A 20,924-nucleotide genomic window follows, 5' to 3' on the forward strand; every position below is an offset into this window, starting at 1 on the left:
AAGCTCTGGAGCAACTGCACTTTGCAAAGTGCACAGCCTATTTGCCGTGAATAAATCCACCCCTTAGTCTTAAGCTGGCCATATATTAGTAGAATTTTATATGAAAATTGTTGTTTTTGGAATGTTTATTTGAATTTCTAATGGTTAGTGGAAGCACAGTGACAAAAAATCCCAAGGAACAGGATAGAAATTATAACTGTGAGTATGGTTTTTCTTTCACTTCCATTCAAATAGCAGGCCTGGATGAAATTTTAAGGGCTTTTAAACAAAATGTGTTGATTTAGAGATGGCAAGAAAGAACTTTCTGGGAATGTTTCATACAAATGTTTGCATAAAGTTCTACAAAGGTATGCCTAGCTTTAGTGCACTTGAACAGCCAATATGTATCCTGGTCTCAATGATCTCCAAAGGTCCATCAGATTCCATCTTGCATTTGTTGTTTCCTCCTCACTACACACTCTCCAGTCAAATGTTGTATAGTGAAATGGGTAAGAAGAAAAAAAAGTGCATTTTGCACAGTAGCTCTATCAAAAGTTAAGACCTTAAAAAAAAACAAATCTCTCTTATGTGCAGTATAGATGGTGGATACATAGCTGCCCAGCACACTTCACTTTTCAAGGGTAACCTCACTGCAAAGTTGGTCAACTTTTTAAGGGACAAACTTTGAAATTCTTGTACGGCATAGGACAGCTGGCACCATTTAAAACAATAGCACACCTGTGTCTATGTATTCACCTGTGTTTAAAAGCATATGTAAATGAGCCCTTTATGGGCTGGCTCCACAACAATTTGATTGTGATATGCTTCCTTATTTGGGTGCATTTTCAGTGCATGCTGGTATATGTTGTCTGTGCATGAAAATACAAGTAACATGACTTATATAGGCCCCTTGACGCACAATAAAAAATTGACTAAACCCTTTTTCTACAGTGCATTTAAACACAATTCAAAAATGTGAACTAGGCCCATTAAAAACAATGGCTAACCTGTGTATATGCATTGATGTGTAATAAAACACATAGATGTGAATGGACACCAAAAGAAGAAACAATATGATGTAAGCCTGTAGGAGGGCAATAGCTAACAGAATTGTATACTGATTATCTCATTCACAGCTATGAACCATTTTAATAAACCACATTCATAAATATAGTGCAAATTTTACCTATACATATTTTTTCATCAGGTCGGTGAAGATATCCTTATAACTACCACTAGTTACAGTGCCTGGCAGACGGAAACCAAGAAGATTATTGCTGTGTCACCTGACAAGAAAAACCTCACTTTGAATGTCTCTCTCACTTTCAACCATGCAGGTAAGACATGTGACAAGGCTTGTTTAATAAATGGCAAAAGTGCAGTACTAAACCTCAAACAATCATTAAGAAATACAACTCACCCAAACTAGGGGTACAGCTATATTTAAAGTGGTTTTGAAAGGCTAAGGGTTTTTTACCTTAATGCATTCGCTGCATAAAAGTGATTGCAAATAGTCACCTTGTAAAACAACCTATTCAGTTTAAAATTGAAATAAAAGGCAAAACATTTTTGTATAAATATATAAAAAAAACAAAAACATTATAATACATTTTTCCCTTTTTTTTATAAGTAATCACATCCCCTCTATTCTCAGCTGCATAAGAGCTGGTGAGAGAAGAAGCAGCAGCACACTGAGCTTCCCAGTGACAGGCTGTGAAGCATGGGCATGTCAGGACAAGTCTGATCATTGAAGGAGATCAGATCAAGTTCCCAGCATAGCTAGAGAACTGACCACGCTGTGTTCTCCTGCTTGATTTGGTCAGTTTTTAATAGGAAATGAAGGGGACTAGAAGGAATGCCAGGGATTTCACACAAAGGAAGCAATACAAAGAGAACTTTCTCATACAAGTAACATTGTACAGCAGGCACATGCCAGGAATATGAAATGTTGGGGTAACAAACGATTTAAGGGTAAAAACCTTTCAGGTGCAGCTCCCCCCCATATCCCCTTCCCTCCCATAAATGCCTAACTGAGCCTGATCTCCGTCCAGCACTGTGCACTAAAGCAGCAGTGCTGCTCTGTCTGTCCTTCCTCACTGAACTCTTTGAGAGCAGTGGGAGCTATTAGCTCCTGGTGCTGTCAATCAAATCCAGTGATGAGGAGCAGGGGGTGGGGCCGAGCCGCACAGTCTGTGTCAATAGACACACACACAGTGCACCTTGGAATTGAGCCTCAACGAGTATCTCCCATAGCAAGCAGCTTGCTAGGAGGAGTACTTGAAGGGGTGGAGGAGCCAGGAATGTCAATGGGGGACCCAAAAAAGCAGGATCGGGGTTTCTCTGTACAAAACCGATAACTATGACATGTTTGTTACTAAAAAAAGAAATGAACCTTTAATATCACTTTAAAATAGAGATCCTTGTGCTTTAACCTCTTTGCCAGCACATGATGAAGCATTTAGAATGTCCAAAGAATTCTTATAACAAGTTATACTTTATTTATATGCAACAATAAAAACAAAAGCACAATCAAGACCCGGGCAGGTTGAAATGCGCTGCTGTTGTTATCAATGTTCTGAAAAGGAAATTGAGAGGTTTTTATGATAACAGCTTGGATATGCTTATCACCTAAAACTTTCTAACTTCACTCTTCTTTTGCACTCTTGCTGGCTGTTAATAAATCCACAGACTAACTTGTGCCTGCGTTTTGTAAACTGACATGCACTTGTGACATCACTACAATCCTCATTTACATACAATGTAGAAGCATGTAGGGGGATTTATCAAAACTGGTGCAGCCAAAATCTGGAGCAGCTGCACATGGAAACCAATCATCTTCTATCTTTTATTTATAAGTTTAAATGAACAAGCTGAAAATAAAAGCTGATTGGTTGCCATGCACAGCTGCTCCAGATTCTGTCTGCTTTAGTTTTAATACATTTAAAGTGAAAACCAGGAACTGATCATTTCAGCTCCTGGGCTTGGTTCTTAGCTAACAGGCAGTGGCTTCAGCCTGAAACCATGCAAAGACCAATTAGAGCCACTGATTCCTGGAGCCAATTAAAAATGTCAACAGAGACTCAAGTGGTTGAGACAAAACTCACATTTCACTATGGTCACCAATCACTGCACCACTATGGCACACTTTGGTGCATATTATTTAGCATACAGGAAACTGTGCATTGCTTAAAGAGACCAGTTGGTTGTGTTTGCCTCCCAAGCAATGGGGAAATTAACCAAGATAAAGCATTGAGTAATGATTGAAGATATTGGGCTAAAGCATTAATTCCATTTTGTGGTTTATACCAAATTTCACTTTTCACTACAATTCTACTATAAATATTCCATTACTGGAATCACAAAGACCACATGCTTTCTTTTGGCGTTCTGCCCCTTGAGTGCCTGGGGTGGATGTGAATGTTTTTATGCACTCTGTAAAAGCTTTGGGGGAATATGTTGGCACTATATAAGTATGAAAATATATTGCAACAATAAATATACTAGACATGGCTCTAAAGTCTTGTTTTTTTTACAAAGATAATCATACATAATGTATAATTTCATGCAGCAAACATCTATCAAGTACCCAACACAAATTTGACCTACACTCTGGCAGCGGATGTGGCCCTGCTCACCAGAAACATCAAGATCATTGGAGAGGATTACCCAGGCTGGTACAGTGAATCTTTTGGAGCTCGTGTTCTTGTCAGCACATTTTCAGCCAATGGGATGGTCTATAAGGGTATGCTGAATATGAATACTGTTCATTTGATACATTTTCTGTCCATACCTTCTATTTCACAAATAAAGACAACAAATAGAAATGCGTGTCTTTAATTTTTATTTTACTCTTTGAAGGAAATGCAAGAATAGCAAATGTGGAATTCTATCACAGTGGTCAGGAAGGTTACAGAGACCCCATAGACCCCCGCTATTCCTTGGCTTTCCTCAATCTTGGAGAGGTAAGTGTCTTAAAGATTTCTCCAAATACATCTACTCTGTGACCTATAGTATTACCTTAGCTACTTTTCTACCAGGGCAAGTTTAAACATTTTCATATACTGTAAAATCAGCATTTTTTGCTAGAAATTTACTTTAAACCCCTAAACAATTATAGACCCTGTAGAGCAGAAAGGTAGCAGTTGCAATTTTTAGGTTGGGTGACATTTTTGCAGCTGTATAGCAAATGCATATTTTCAAGAAAAAATGCACTAAAACGAATTTTACAATACACAATTCCAATTTCCCAATTCCAATTCCAATTCCAATTCCCATCTTTTCATAAAATATAAAAGGTGGGGTTGCGAGTAAATAGATACCAAACATGTCAAGCCTTAAAATTGCATGCACCTGGCACACGTCTTTGGTATACAAAAATTTCTATAGGTGACACTTTAGAGTTAACTGTAAATAATGGCCCCAGAATTACAGCTCTTACTGCGACATTTGTGGTGATACCTCACATGTGTTGTGCAATCGCTGTTTAAATACTTTAGCACTTTAGCATTTGCATGTAAGAATGGAGCGATGGGAGTGCTTTTAGATTTTTTTTTCCATTTAACTTTATTGCTATCACAAGGGGGCTAACACACTCCCTATCTGATAGCATGAACAGGTGACAGGTTCTCTTTATAGAGACATTGCAGGTCTATTAGACCCCCAATGTTTCCATGGCCCTTCATTGCAGCTAAACAAGCTCAGAATTTGACCTTTTCTCCAGTGATGCCTGGTCTTCTTCACAGCACTGAGCCTCTAACACTGGGATGTTTTAAAGCTTCTGGGTTAATATCTCAGTACATTGAAGAAGGTCCCAGCAGGCGCCTGCCCCTTTTTTGTCAAAGGTCCCTGCATTGTTTGTACAGAAAAAGGTTCTCTGAATGGTGGAGAGGTGAACAAATGGCACAATCCTGTCCCCCATTTAGTAAACATGTTACATTATGTGAAAACAATTTAGGACATTTACCAATGAAAAATAGGAAAAAAAGGGCTAGATCCTGCTGGAACCTTTTGTGTTATCTCTCATACATCAGTAGTGCATTGCTGAACTCTGACTGAATTGTAAATGTAAAGTCATTGTAACCCTAAAAAAAAGACCCTGTTCCTTTTAAACAGGATATACAGCAAAGTGCTTCTGCAGTGTAATGTGTCCCTCTCTATGTTGTAAAATACCTGGTTGATCCTATCTTTTCCTGTGTTCCCCTTAGTGTGCTGACCACAGTAATCATGGCTGCTGATTCATGATACCATGGTCAGTTTACATGCCTCTGTTATCCCGCATTCTCTCCCTCTCCCCTCCCTCCTCTCCTGTAAGCTCGGAAGTTTGTGTGTGTGTGTATGAGCCATCTCCTCCCCGCCCATCCCAACGCTATTCCTCTGTGGCTGTAAAATCGCTAATCACAAATCCTGAAATCCCCTCTGTTACAGCAAGATATCCTGTGCAGTGTCTGTTTTTTAAAAATTATGCAGAGAAATACCTTTTTTCAGAGAGCCACTGTCCGCTCATGTGACCTCCCATCATTCTTCTCCTCTCCTTCCGGCTGTCATCATAAGGGAATCTCAGCCCCTCTCAGTATATCTTGTTGTAACAGAAGGGATTCCAGGATTTGTGAGTAGTGATTTTACAACGGCTTTAAATACCCCCCAAAAAAACCCCACTGAGCCATTGTACATTACAACAAAGCTTTTTTTAAACAGAAGGTATGCATTGTTTTTTTTTTTTTTTTTTGATCAATAGATTTTATTGAAGTTTTAAGGCACAATAATAAATATACATACATGCGGTTCTGTATTTCTCTATATTCGTAAGAGGTAAGCAACAGAAATTAAATGCAGAAGCATCAACCGCGTTTAAAGAACAAATATACAAATATGTAGCCTGTATCAGCTGAATGTTCCTGTTTTCTTTTTCATTAAAATTAAATATATGCTTCATCATTTAGGATAGTGGGCAGAGCTAAGCAAATCATCTCTTTAGGTCCTTTGATCAACTGTATATCAAGACCCACTGGTTTATAGTAGCGCTACAGCCTCATATTATTGTGCCAGTTATTTCAATTTGCATACAGGTCTTTCAGGTTTTTAGCTATTATCAATGCAGTGAATGGAAACAATGGTTTCTATGGAGCAGTGCTTGGGGATTAACAGGAACATATAACTAGACAGGTTAACATAAGATGGACAGACAAGTTATTCTAGGAATGGGGTTGAAAAACATTGCCTTTTGGATAATTGTTTTCTTTTACCATTTTGTCTGAGGATACACCTATGATTATCTCAAACCTATTTATTGTTGACTGCCTCACTACCGCTGCTGATGTCTGCTCCAAGCATGCACTATGGAAATAACTAATATTATTCTTCAATTTGCCTCCTACTTTACATGTCTCAAGAGGTTTCCAAATTGTTTTTAATATCAGTAATGAAAATATTGTTAAAAAAACACCGGTTTAGCTATTGTAGAAACCAAGTCTTTTGGGTTTTTTTTAGGTTTTATCCAATGAATCCTATGTCAAAGGATGTGCCTTTCATAATGGATTCTCCCCAGCAATTGGAGTTTTCTACACAAATGGACTTGACGTTGATGACAATATTATTCATTTTACTGTAGGAGAAGGTAAACTCTAAACTTCTAAACTATTAATAATTAAAGCAGAAATGTAAAAAAACATCATAGATTGGCACTGAAAACAGGGTTTTGATGATGCAGTCTTAGTAGCCACTTGGTGAACAGATGCATTTACTGTATAGAGATCGGTGATCTTAATGCTCACTATGAGTAAGAGAAAAACACTGACCGATTTATTTTGGTATTTTGGTATTTTGGTACATTATTATTACACATGTATGAAACTTTAGACACATACAATTCTGGACTTCAAAAAATAAAATAGGATTTAAATGACCCATACCTGTGATATTTATTAAATTATACTTTTTAATAAATAAATAAATAAACACAACTTTACCATTATATCTTTTGTCACAAATGTCCGAGTATCTCAAATATTAAATCAACAAAATATCCTGCGCTTGGTAAACTCTGGGTGGGGTCTAATTGAATACACCCTAGTGGGACTGCTGCAGACTAATAAACAGCCGACACAAAGCAAATAGCAAATCTTTTGCAAATAATGGTGCGCTGTCCCTCTAGATGATTAAATAAACATGTGTAAAAACAAATTAATCAGATTATTTATACATATCACCGGAATAAAAAAAAGTGTAAAAATAGTACAAAATATGAAGTGTTAAAAAATAAACAAAATTCAAAAATGAATTTGTTCTGGACTATTTATAGATAGGGGACTCCTTTCCTCATATTGATTAGTGGTTCCAAACTTATAATAACTACTGCAGTAAGGACCAGACACGAAAAGATACACTCTGCATCTTTCCAAAATAACTGCAGTAGTTATTATTAATTTGGAACCACTAATCAATATGAGGATTGGAGTTGCCGATCTATAAAATGTCCGGAACAGATGGCGAACCTTGCCAAGGAGGGAGTTTACAGGTGAACAAATTAAAAACGAGGAGCTTGATACGATCTGGGAATTTCTGATAATGAGCCAGCTGAGGTAAGCCTTTAGACTTTCTTGATCGGTAAGGCATTTTCGGGACCAAGGGTACCTATTTTATTTCCCTTTATCAAACTGTATTAATTGGTGGTTATATATTATGTCATCACCAGAGATGTATAAAGTACTAGAGACCCAGACTTGAGTAAAAGTACAAGAGCTCTATCAAAAAAGTGACTTGAGTAGAAGTTGAAGTGCTCTTTAAGCACCACACTTAAGTAGAAGTACTAAAGTATTCAACATTTTTTGTACTTAAGTATTGCATGTAGCTTATTTTAAAATTTACAACTCAAGTACTGAAAGTAAAGGTACAAGTATTGTGTTATGTAGTTATTAAAGAAAGTTGTCAAAAGGCCAGGGCCCCCCTCCCATTTTAGATCCCCCTTAGAGCAGGCCAGGGTCCCCCTCCCATTATAGATCCCCTTAGAGCAGGCCAGGGTCCCCCTCCCATTACAGATTCCCCTTAGAGTAGGCCAGGGTCCCCCTCCCATTATAGATCCCACTTGGAGCAGGCCAGGGTCCCCCTTCCATTATAGATCCCCCTTAGAGCAGGCCAGAGCACCCTCCCATTATAGATCCCACTTAGAGCAGGTCAGGGTCCCCCTCCCATTATAGATCCCCATTAGAGCAGGCCAGGGCCCCCCTCCCATTATAGATCCCACTTAGAGCAGGCCAGGGTCCCCCTCCCATTATAGATCCCCCTTAGAGCAAATCAGTGTCCCCCTCCAATTATAGATTCCCCTTAGAGCAGGCCAGTGTCCCCGTCCCATTATAGATTCCCCTTAGAGCAGGCCAGGGTCCTCCTCCCATTATAGAGCCCCCTTAGAGCAGGCCAGGGTCCCCCTCCCATTATAGATCCCCCTTAGAGTAGGGCAGGCCAGGGCAGGTCCCTCCCCCCATTGAATAGAATTGATCCCCTTAGTGAGTGACTTGACTTCAAGACAGTTCTTACTTCTCCAACCTTAGGCTGTCTCTAGTCCTTCAGCCTCTCTCTCCACAGTCCCCAGTCCAGTCCCGCCTGCTGAAAGAAGAATATATTCCTACCTCCATCCAGTTCTCCCGCTGCACAGTGCCCAGAGACAGTCTAGTAGTCTAGACTCTAGTAACTCACCATCCCTCCCCCAGCCAGGGCCCAGAGAGATCACTCTGCAGGCAGGTGTCTCTCCTCTCTCGCCACCACCACTTCACTTGAGAGCCGAGCGGGAGGCGGGACTCGGGCCGAGCCAAGGGAGGGCACAGGTGGCGAGGCTCTGCCCCTGAGCCATCGCATCGGGTCGGGGATTGGTCATGACTTGTGAGTCTCAGAGACAGTGAGACTCGAGTAAAAAAAGTCAGCGGCGGTGCGGGTTTGGAATGGAATGATTCGTAACATTTTTATAATTGTAACGAGTAACGATGCAGCACATAAAAAAAAAATATCAGAATAAAAGTATTAAACTCATCTAAAATATGTAGTGAAGTAAAAGTGGAAGTAGGAGAAAAAAATGATACTCTAGTAAAGTACAGATACCGCCTTTTAGTACTTAAGTACAGTAGTGAAGTAGTTCTACTATTCATCTCTGGTCATCACTGACTACTGTCCATCCGAGTGTTAAAGATAAGAAAGGGAAGAATAGGGCTTTTAACAGGTTATATGAAGCACACATCTGCTATAATAGTAGTTTAGAGGCAATAGAGTATAGGCACATGTAGAGATGAAAGAAGACTGGCCAGTTATTATGAGCATTAAATTAGGTAAGGGAATGAATGGGAAAAATGCCCAGCGCAAGAGGAGCGCTAGAGAATATATGAAGCGAAGGTGTGGTTCTGCCTATACAGAGCCCTAGTTAAAGTGGACAGGGATCAACAATGGGTAACAGGGTTACCAAAAAGTCCATGAGGACTAAGAATCATGCAGATTAAACAGCTAGAGGAGAACAGTTATTTTGGAAAGATGTGGAGTGTATCCCTTTGTGTCTGTTCCCTGCTGCAATAGTTATTAATTTGGAACCACTAATCAATATGAGGATAGGAGTTGCCTATCTATAAAATGTCCAGAAAATAATTCACACAACATAAGTCCTATTCCAAAGGTTGTACAGTGCAATAATAGTCCATTTGTTGATTATATGGTGAAACAAGATGCGTGCTGTGCAATCACTTTTCAAAGTGCAGAGTGCTCAAAGGTGCTCCTTAAAAATGTTGGCCGCTTACCCCACAGAGTGGTTCCCGAATTACAGGGACCATACGAGCCTGTATTCCATCCGACACTGCGTGTGACCAATATCAGTGGATGTCCCGGATCACAAACTCCGTTATTAACAAATGCCTAGAAATTACTTTCAATCTTCCTTCAGTTGCTCATTAGCAGTAATCATAAAAATCAAGCAGGGAGAATCCCATAGTGTAATACAGCATGCATTTATTAAAAAACAATCTGGTTCACTTGCATCCAAGTAAATAAAAACGAGCTTCAGACGAACGTTATGGCTATGGCCATGGTGTCTCACACTCCATCAGTGCTTGGCGAGGTCACGCATACTCTCTCCTACCAAATCTCCTATCTCAAATATTACATTCTATGGGTTATTACAGATGTGTAAAACAATGATAAAGTACTAGATTATCCCCTTAGAAAAAGAAAAAAGTTATTTCTTGCCCCAGAATATTCAGGGACAAGTCACTCATTACTGCACAGTGTCAGCATCATGTCCCCAATAACAGGAAACAGTATGAAACATAATAGCCAATCATTTTTTTTTTATTCTTTTGTTTTCATCCAGGAATTAGAGTGTTGGGAGATCGGGTAAATGTGAGAAGAAATCTTGTGGCACTTTCTGTCTGGCCTGGTACATACCAGGACAGAATGGAGACTACTAACACCCTGTGGCATGCTGGAATAGCGGTTGGTATTTTGTGTTATACTGATTTATTTGCCAATGCCTATATAGTTCTTTGTGAATAACTACAAAATAATGTAACATGAATCAGTTCAAATTATAACTAAAGGCAACACTTTTTTCTTTAGATTGGAACAAAGTGGAGAGAAGTTAGAACCATTGTCAGTTTTTTATTGCTGTGTTTCAATAATTAGGGAGATTTGCTCTCTCCAATAATTGTGATCACTAATGTCAACATGAATGAAAGTGAAGGTGAATCCAAAATTGTGAGTTGCCAACAGAATAGGGATAGGTTGGAGATCTTGCAATGAGGAAAGTTCCCATGAGAATTGTCTAAAGCAGTGATGGTGAACCTTGGCACCCCAGATGTTTTGGAACTACATTTCCAATGATGCTTAACTACACTGTATGAGTGCATGAACATCATGGGAAATGTAGTTCCAAAACATCTGGGATGCCAAGGTTTGCCATCACTGGTCTAAAGTTTATTTTAAGTAAAAAATAGGTAGTTGAGCCACCCCCTTGAATTGCAAAGACAGCCGGACTGGGATGTACAGTACACTTGCCATGACCATGATGCTCTTGCTTTGTAGTGAGGCAAAAATTAGCCTCCCTGCCATATTCATTGGGCAGTTCCACTAATGAACGAGACATATTCAAGTGAATGGGGCTGGACCATAACCGTAAGTAAGATTCTAGGTTTGTGGTAATTCTATTCAAACAGTCAATTGTCTTGCCCTGCAAACATTGCTCTGAACTGCTCTGTGAAAAGTGGTACATTGCAGGTGTAAACGAGCTCTTAGTGGGGAATTCCATCACAAAGATGCAAACATATCCTCTAATTTTTGTTGAGTCAGATGTTGCACAGATGAAAAAATCCTGAGTGATTTTTACTCTCCCCTATTCTATCCAAAATTGAAAGGTTTTGACTTTATAAATACTTTTCCCTACCGGGCCAATTCTGACACTTTTCTCCTACATGTAAAAATCCATTTTTTTGTTTTTATTACAATATATATATATATATAGCAGGGGCTCTATAGAGAAAAATTGTGGGGTTTGCAATTTTTTACATGGTTTTTCCTGTTTTAAAACACAGTTTTTTGGAAACTACACTTTTATGAACTTTCTTGCACACAAACACAATGCAATACCCAATTTTTGGGTAAAATATAAAAGATGATTTTACGTTGAGTAAATATATACATAGCATATCACTCCATGACACCAAACTACGGTACCTCAAATTCTCCATATGTAACAAACAAACAAAGGGTTGGGGTGCACACCCTAAATATAAATTTCTAAGGTTGGTGCTACTATAGAGACCAATATACAAATTGACCCATGGAGAATAGCGCACACATACACAAAAAAAGATTGCTTTCAAATTTTGCAAGGCTACTTAAAAACACCTGATCTTAATAAGTAAATATGGGGATTTAGTCATACCATATGGCCATACCATGCTTAAGCCCACCACTGCGTCAAGCTACCCCTTTTTCAGTGGGTCCTACGCTATTTAATGAATGAAAAAATATTTACTTATTAAGATGAGGTGTTTTAAAGTAGCCTTGCAAGATTTGAAAGCAACCTTTTTTGTGTATGTGTGCGCTATTCTCTATGGTTAAAATTCTCCATAGACGCTTTAAAACATTTTAGAGGTTACCAGTTTAGAGTTATAGAGGAAGTCTAGTGCTAGAATTATTGCTTTTGCTCTGGCGTTCGTGATGATACCTCACATGTGTGGTGTGAGCACTGTTTACATATGTGCCCTGGACTTACATATGCTTTCGCATTTGCGCATAAGCACAGGATGGAGGGTGCTTTAAAAATTTTTTATCACTATTATTTATTTTATCTAAAACCATCTTTTTACACTGTCGCTTTAATTTTTTTTTTAAATAACTTTATTGCTATCACAAGGAATGAATTGGACGGCAGAGCCTGAAAAAAGGTGGCAGCGCCACCGGTAGGGGAGAGGACCTCCTTCCACCACCTGCAGAAATGATTGAGTGGCTGTTCCACCACTCAATCACTTCTGCGTTACATAGTATCCCTGGCTGCAAATTGTAATATTTAATAATGATTAAGCACACAGTCAGTGTGTGAAACGCGTCTACCTTGTCACGATTGTCATATTTGGATGTCCAGTCAATAAACCTGGATTTTGACTCAACCTGGAGTGCTGCCAATTCCTTTTCTTTTATCAAGTTTTCACGGAGGCGAGCCGGGGCATGCACCTGTGTGGGTCAGCAGGCAATTACACCACCTTGAGCAGTGACTCCTTGTCTGTTCATGATGCCTGTAGCTGCAGGCTACATCCTGGTATAACTACTACATACTGAGGACGTGATATGACATCCTATGGTTAGCAAGTAGTTAAACATAATGCAAAAAACTGTGATGTGCAGTAACCCAGCACAACCAATCAAAACTTACCATTCAGCAGGTTAGAGTGGGTAAACTATAAAGGATATTTCTGATTTGCTGATGAAACATATCCTCCTACATAAGTTTGACTTGTATAGCTGCAGTCTTCTCTTTTTTACATCCCTTTAGAGTGCTGAAGTTAGATAAAACCCTTCTACATCTGTCAGTAGCACAGAGGAGTTAGAGCTCTTGTACAGTGTGTAACAACTGATTGGAGGAAAGGGAAACCCCCTCCCATCACCCACGGCACAGGAAGGATGCAAAGGTGTGTTGTAAGCTGAGCTCTCCTCTCCCATCACAATTTTATCTCTGGTGTCGGAACTAGACATATGCAGTTCCTTTCGTTTCGAATAAATATTCAAACAAATTTTTCATTATTCGGATATATCCGAATCCCCGAATTACAGTGCAAACAAATTTTACAAAAATTTCAAAATAACGAAACAAAATTCGTCCAAATTTACACTCGAATTTTACAACAAATTCTATTTGAATTCGAAATGTGAACATCTTGTTGAGATCAAAGACTGTGTGTGTTATTAGTATACCATTTGGAAATAATGCTGTTTTTGTTAAGCCAAAGGTGAGTTAAAGTGTCATTGTAATCATTTTAAGAAGATTTTTATTTTGTTTGTTCACTTTGCAAGTGTAAAATTGATAAAAAGAAACCAGTAAAATATGAGTATTAAAAAGCATTTGTACTTGACATTATTTTTTCTCAGCAGGCTAAAACATCTGCACAGTATTGTAGATAGTAAAATGTTGAACGTAAGATACTACTTTTATTAATTGGAACACGTTGCATATTTTGAATAAATGTGTTATTAATACAAACAAGATCAATGTGTATAAATACCAGATTTTTGGTTACTTGGCTGCCATATTCAAATAAAAAATGTTTCCGATTCAACCAGTTCGAAATGTATCGATTCGAAAGTTTCAAATCGAGAACAAAAATCAGTAATTTTCTAAGAAAATTCTAAAAATACATAGAACAAACTCCGAATACGAATTCAAAATATCAATCCCGAATACAAATTAAACAAATCAATCGAGTTTAACCAAACTTAATAACTAGATTACTGAATCTAAACAAAACACATTTTTTTTAAATGCACATCTAGTCGGGACAACTTGTTAGAAGTGACACATGCTGATAACTGAGGAACGAAGCACCAGAGAGACATTCAGGGCTAGTTCACGTCACAAAAGAGTCATTCCGGATGTGTTTCTGCATGCGTGTTTTTGATGCGTTCCTATGCATTTTTTTTATGCATTTCCAGATGCATTCCGGATGCTTTCTTTCTTGTTTTTTTTTTTTTTTTCACTGTTCAGGGGTCAGGTGCATTTTTGATGCATTTTACCATGCTCCAGTACAGTTCTGTGCAGAAAAAATGCAGTATGTTCTACTTCCTTTTCTGAACCGTAACACACTGGATCTGCCACTGAAAACATTGTAACCTACTTTCTATGCGTTTTGGATGCAGAAAAAAGCGTTGAAACGCATGTGGTGTTAACTAGCCCTCAGAGTTTTGGAGAGAGACAAGTAATAACTACAGATTAATGTGCTTTGTTTAAATTTCATGAGGTTTACAATCACTTTGAATAGAATACCAGAAAATGAACTAAGAGTATCCAGAAAACACCAATGGCTTCTATATTTTTATCCAGTCCCAGTAATACTCCATCAAAATATAAGGCTTGAATTATTAATTTTTTTTTTTTAATTGTTTTTTATTAAGTTTTTATGAAAACATTACAAAACAATGTTGAAATGCAGAAGTGATAAAAACAATACATTTACTAATACAACATTGTACGGGTCAAGCACGTAGATCAGTCGAGACACAGAATATATGGCACAGATACCAGTGAGGGTTAATAATAACATTTACATCATCAGTAACATTATCCTACTTTCCATACAGCACAATAATTCTGCTGCCTAAGTTCAAGGGATGATTTGGCAGGGGAGAGGCTTGCGGGAGTGGAGAGCACCCCAAATTTCCCAGGTGGAATATTGCGTGCCACGGACCCCTTGGGGTCCCTTCCAGAGGGGATTTAGGGATCGGACACCCCCAATGGGAAAAACCTGTGTCCAAAGTCCCGCTGTCCCCCAATGTATTCGAATCATTAATTTTTACAATTGATATTTGCCACAACAATCCTTATTTTCAGCCATAACAGCTAATTAAAGTTAAATGCAGCATTTACACAACTGCAAATAACTGCCATTATGGCAAATAATAAATGTGTTACTACTTAAAGCAGAGCAATACTCACCTCCGCTCCAGCAATGCAGCATCTTCAAGCTTCTGGGTCTCGGCTGCCAGCCGCTGTCATTAGTTGGGCGGGGATGATGTCACTTCCAGATAGGCTAAAGTTCCACTTTATTAGACCCTAATATTTTTTTTCTTTATCTTCTATTCAGCCACAAGATTATCTCAATTGTATAACAAATGTATTGTATTTCACACACTATTTTGTTATAAAATAAAAGCTTCTCCAAATTGCCAGAAATATGACAGAATTCATGAAGAGTTTTGGATATGATTTTACTTTATACATCTTTTTAGCACTTGTTGGGGGAACCAAAATATTCATCAAATATCTTTTATGCTAAAGTCAAATAGACTATTTACTGTGCAAGAGAACTTGCACTTTTCAAGGGAATGTTTCTTGGAGCATAGTGAATGAGGTGAAGCTCTCCTGACTTCTGTCATCCAATCTAGAGCAAGCAAAAATTCAGCTTTTTTCCTTGCATGTGATTCATTTATCCTAATGTGAACTAGTGAAATTTCACCGCATTCTCTAAGCTCTTGGGAAAATTCTCTTGCAAAGTACAATTTCCCTTACAAAGTAATCCACCCAATGAATCTCATCAAATATAAATATTTATTTATGTGTGTCATGGTGTGGTCTGGTACTGAATATGTGCATTTTAATGTGTGTATGGAGTAGCACTAATCAAAGGCCCTAATTTTAGCGTGTTGTGTTGCATATAAGTTAAATGGGATTTTACAAAAAAAAAAATATATTGTTTTTATGATGTCCATATTTAGATCAATGAAGGCAGCGACATTGTACTACAGAATAATACAGTTGCAGGATTTGAACGGGCAGGATATCGTATAAATGGTGAACCATGTTCAGGTGAGAAATACGTTTGTATATTTTACATGGAAAAACAAATATTTCCTTTAATATTATTATTTTGGTCAATATGATTTGAGCTTCACTGCCCCATGTCTAATTGCCAAGCAGAAAGAGTGGGGTTGATTTACTAAAACTGGAGAATGCAAAATGTGGTGCAGCTGTGCATGGTAGCCAATCAGCTTATAACTTCAGCTTGTTCAATTAAGCTTTGAGAAAAATACCTATATATAGTTGGTAAAAAGGCGCTGGTGATCTTTTTTATGGTGTTAAATAAATAATTAAAAAATTATTTTTTCATACAAAACATAAATAGTGTATATGAAACCAGTGTATATAATTTAGTAAAGTGCAAGTGCTAGCCTTTACTTTTTCCAGACAATTATTACAAATTAAATCATCCAAGTGCTTGCTAGTGCATCCACATAATAAATTAATTTATATAGCATATAATATTATTATTGCATATAATATTATATACTTTAGTAAAGTGCAAGTGCTATCCTTTACTTGTGCAAAACAATTAGTGCAAGTTAAATTATCCAAGTGCTTGCTAGTGCATCCATATAATAAATTAATTTATAATCAAATTCAATTACATCAACAATAAATATATTTTTGTGCTCACTATTACAGTGCTCAAACAAGTGATAAAAGTGCTAATAAATATTAAATAGTCCAAGACAATTCATGCAAAAAAATGCTGTGTAAATTTTAATTGCTTGGATCTGTAGTGCTCCAGGTGATGGGGTGTGTCACTCGTTGCCTCTTACCAGCTTGAAGCAGGTCGCAAGGACCCCCAATGCCTGTGATCCCTTTATTTAGGTGGATCAGACCTCTAAACGGCTCCTTTTCCAGAATATCCTGCTCCTTTTCTTTTTTGTGCGTTACTCGTACATAGGGAAGTACAGTCCGCATATATAAAGACACATAAGATAGCCGAAAATAGTGTAATACTGTTTGTTTTAATAAAATACACAAAATAATATATAGTTGGCTTCTTACATTTAGTTGTGCCCTCCTGGCACTGGGCAATTGGGCAGTTAGTAGCGTGCGGGTATTAGGATGACACCATCCGAGGATCTGCAGCACTCTCCTGTATCTCCTATTTCCCTAATTCACTTGCGGCGGTCGGCGTGCATCCCAGCCTGTGCTCCAAATGCCTACGCTTCCTACTTCCGGGTTTAGCAGAGACCACAATGCATTTCGCTATGCTTGCGTCGTCAGGCGGTCCAAAAATACCTATGCAGAGTTGCACAGGACTTTGCACATTTTCCAGTTTTAGTAAATCAACCCCACTATCACTGGAGGAAGTTGGTGTGTAAGGATCATCACCCACCAAAGCTCTGACACCATCCAACACTGGAGCTAATTCAAGATGAATTCCTGCAGCGTGAAGACTGAGAAGAAGTGGGAATGGGGTACTATACTTTGCTAAAGGGAGCTGTCAGGAGGCTTTGAATGGGCAGATGACAAATGTGTTTTTGGGGTCCTGCAAGAAACTTGGTCACATCCATAATGGAGAAAACCAGTCATCAGAGGTCAAACAGTTGACTGTTTTGCTGTTACAGGTTTCTCTAATCCTAGTCCAACATGGTACAACAATGAAGCTTATGGTGGGTTATATGGCATCTACATGAATGAGGATGGCCTTCCAGTGTGTTCACGTGTGAGAGGGTTTTTAATATGGAAATGCTGGGATTATGGAATCTACACTCAGGTAAGTTATAGACAAACAGCCATATTTGTGTGTCATATGTTATTGTAAAACATGGTCTAAGATTTTATATGTGTGTTTTGTTTTGCAGACCATCTCCTCATTGCAGATCTCTGATGTGATTCTGGCAGACAATGGAATGGGCATTCTTTCTATAGTCTACACTCCTCCTTCAGTTTCTCACGTAATCTCTAATAAGACTGTTCAGATCACGGTATGAAAGTCAGTCATCAGATACTAAAATTTCCATTGATTTATGTGTTACTAAAAGATATGCATGTCTAAAAAGGTGGGAACGAGACTTGAAAACATCCTTCTCCGACACACAATGGAGACAAGCCATCCATTATAACCAAACAGCTTCTAAAATTATTAACTACTGGGAGCTATCTCAAAAACTCCACCTTAGATGGTACCTAACCACTGTCCAAATGCACAAGTTTGCGAATCTAGTTGATGATAAATGTTGGCGAGGTTGTTGGCATAAAGGCTCGCTGCCACACATACTTTGGGACTGTCCACGTATTTCCCAATTTAGGAAAACAGTATTTATCTTTATATCTGAAATGACACGTACCATAACTAAACATTCTATATCACTTGGGGATAACTTCCTTCCCATCTAAATTCAGAATCCTAGTTATGCACATTCTTTTTGCTGCCAGACTAATGATATGCCAAAATGGAGACAATCTAATGCCTAATATATATCAGATGTAAAATTACACCTAGACCTCATTAAGGAATATGAATACAATACAGCTCTACAATCTGACCCACTTAGGAAATGTAGGCATTTGTGGGAACCATGGCTACAAAGTCAGCAAAATTAGGCGTGATGTCACTTTAAAAAATGTTACCCTACTAGACACCTTTGCTTCTCCCGTATAACAATGATTTTATACCCTATGTACACACCTATTGGAATAATATGAAATAACTATCTTGGAACACTTCTGTGTCTTTATGTATATGTAATGCCGCGCTACTAATCTTTTGTACAACCTTTGCAACTGTAACAGTGACTTCCAATCTTTGTTAAAATTTGTAAAATTCAACAAAAAATATATCACTGAAATAGATGCATGTCTAAAGGACAAGTACAATTCAGAGTCTTCATAACTTCAAAAATTGGGAGATTTTGGCAAAATGTTTTCAATGTTAGCAAAATGCAATAGAAATATTGGGTAAGGTGAAATAAAGGTGGTTTTTGGTAGTTTATAGGGGAACGTTGGGTTTCAAATGGCTCCTGTGGGTTACAGAAATTCCCTCCCAACTGTCCTTTGTGTATTCTTCTACCAAATGCCAGCCCCTTGTTAAACCTTTTTTTTTTTTATTTTATTTTTTTATTAAAAAGGTAAAAAACATAGCAATTTTTTTATTTTTTGTTTACATTTAAAGGTTCATAATTGATAAAAAGTTCCAACTAAAAGGTTCCGTTCCAAAAGCAAAAACGATAATTTTACAACAAAGTCAGTTTCACCAAAATCTTATCCCTTATCTCAAAACTTCAAAAACTTCATATATTGTCCAACCTCTGTGAAAACAAACAGTCCAGTTGATTTGTAGGTAAATAAATAAAATCACATGACATTTCATCTACCTTAGAGAAGCTAATATGTGAACCAGGATCTTACACTCTAAAAATGTTTTGACTCTCATGGTGTCCGATTTAGAGGTCTGTTTTTCATTGTTCTCACCCAATTTTTACAAAAAGTTTAACAGGGTTTTACCTATTTTTCACATAACATTCTACTAGAAATATAGGTGAATCTTGGGTGAAAATATTTTAAACATTGGGTGAAAACATTAGTAACTAGGCCCTTTTGTTCTAAAGGAACAATTTTTAATATTTTTACTAAACAGAAAGAATAGATTTTTGTTGTTAATATATTGCTTTCCACATATTTACTTAAAAGGAACTGTAAGCAAAAATTATAATCCCAATATAATTTCTAAATCCAGTATCTTTCCTACTTTATACTTATATAGTAGTTTACAGTATACTTCATGCCCAGAGCTTAACACCGTTCAGTTCTTGAAAACATAATCAGCACTTATCTGATTTCCGACAGGAAAAAATACATAAATACTGAAGTACTGTTTCCATGTTCACCCCTTTTGCCCCAGACTGATTTCCTTTTCCCTTTTCCTGCTCTATCCAATACTAAAAAAATATTTTGCTTGAAATATTTTCCCAAAGTTGTTCTTTAAATATATACATGGATACTAAAGGAGATTTATATGGGAGTTTTACGATGCCAAGAAGAAACAACAATTTTTTTCCCTTACATGGCAGTGTCCACCCCACAAAGCACATGGGAGGTTGGGTTAAATGCTGCCATGTAAAAGAAAAACATTGGGGTTAATTTACTAAAACTGGAGAGTGCAAAATCTAGCGCAGCTCTGCATAGTAGCCAATCGGCTTCTAAATTCAGCTTGTTCAGTTAGGTTTCAATAAAAAAAACCTGGAAGCTGATTGGTTACTATGCAGGGCTGCACCAGATTCTGCACACTCCAGTTTTGGTAAATCAGCCCCATTGTTTTCATACTGTTTACATGGACATTCTTGATTTTTTCAAAGTCTGATTTGTTTGTCATATATGATTGGCTTATGTGTTTTGTGGTTTTATAGATCCATTCTTCTCTGAAACAAAGTTGTGAACGCATTGATACTCTACTTCCTGTTCACCGCTGTAATGTTATGCTAACAACAGCATGCAATCTTTGTAAAATCGATAATTATATATAAGGAAAATAATGAAATGAGGCATGAGAAAGCAAAGAAGACTGTAATTATGTGTACCGCTCCCACTAAATGAGTGGACCTACTGTATATATGTATTATTAATATTATTACAGGTACTTTTATAGCAAATCAATCAAATATGTAAAGCATCAGTGCTTTACATATTTTGTATACATTCATATCAGTCCCTGCCCTCAAGGAGCTTAGAATCTAAGTTCCCTTATCCACATTCATAAATAGGGCCAATTTGGACAGGGGCCAATGACCCTACCATCATGTTTTTAGAGTGTAGGAGGAATCTGGAGGAGTACCCGGAGGAAATCAGAGTGCCCGCAGGCACAGGGAGAACACCTACTGTATATATGTATTATTCTATGTTTGATCATTTCTTAACCTCCCTGGCGGTAATCCCGAGCGAGTGATCAGCAGAGATCCCC

The 20,924-nt window shown here is 37.8% G+C and overlaps 1 protein-coding gene across 1 annotated transcript in view; it reads left to right on the forward strand.

Annotated features, from left to right (window-relative positions):
• The window catches only part of LOC309556567 (fibrocystin-L-like), a gene marked incomplete at both ends in the record, with an annotated part of 248,337 nt that overhangs the window by 189,917 nt on the left and 37,496 nt on the right, over window positions 1-20,924 (forward strand). Inside the window, 8 exons of the mRNA XM_082259011.1 lie at window positions 1,187-1,316; window positions 3,548-3,721; window positions 3,838-3,941; window positions 6,466-6,592; window positions 10,319-10,440; window positions 15,931-16,021; window positions 17,593-17,741; window positions 17,830-17,952. Coding sequence (XP_082115137.1) covers window positions 1,187-1,316; window positions 3,548-3,721; window positions 3,838-3,941; window positions 6,466-6,592; window positions 10,319-10,440; window positions 15,931-16,021; window positions 17,593-17,741; window positions 17,830-17,952 — 1,020 coding nt within the window. The remainder of the gene's footprint in view (window positions 1-1,186; window positions 1,317-3,547; window positions 3,722-3,837; window positions 3,942-6,465; window positions 6,593-10,318; window positions 10,441-15,930; window positions 16,022-17,592; window positions 17,742-17,829; window positions 17,953-20,924) is intronic.

Source organism: Pelophylax lessonae (assembly GCF_965119305.1).
Source record: "Pelophylax lessonae genome assembly, chromosome: 5".
NCBI classification, from domain to species: Eukaryota; Metazoa; Chordata; class Amphibia; order Anura; family Ranidae; genus Pelophylax; species Pelophylax lessonae.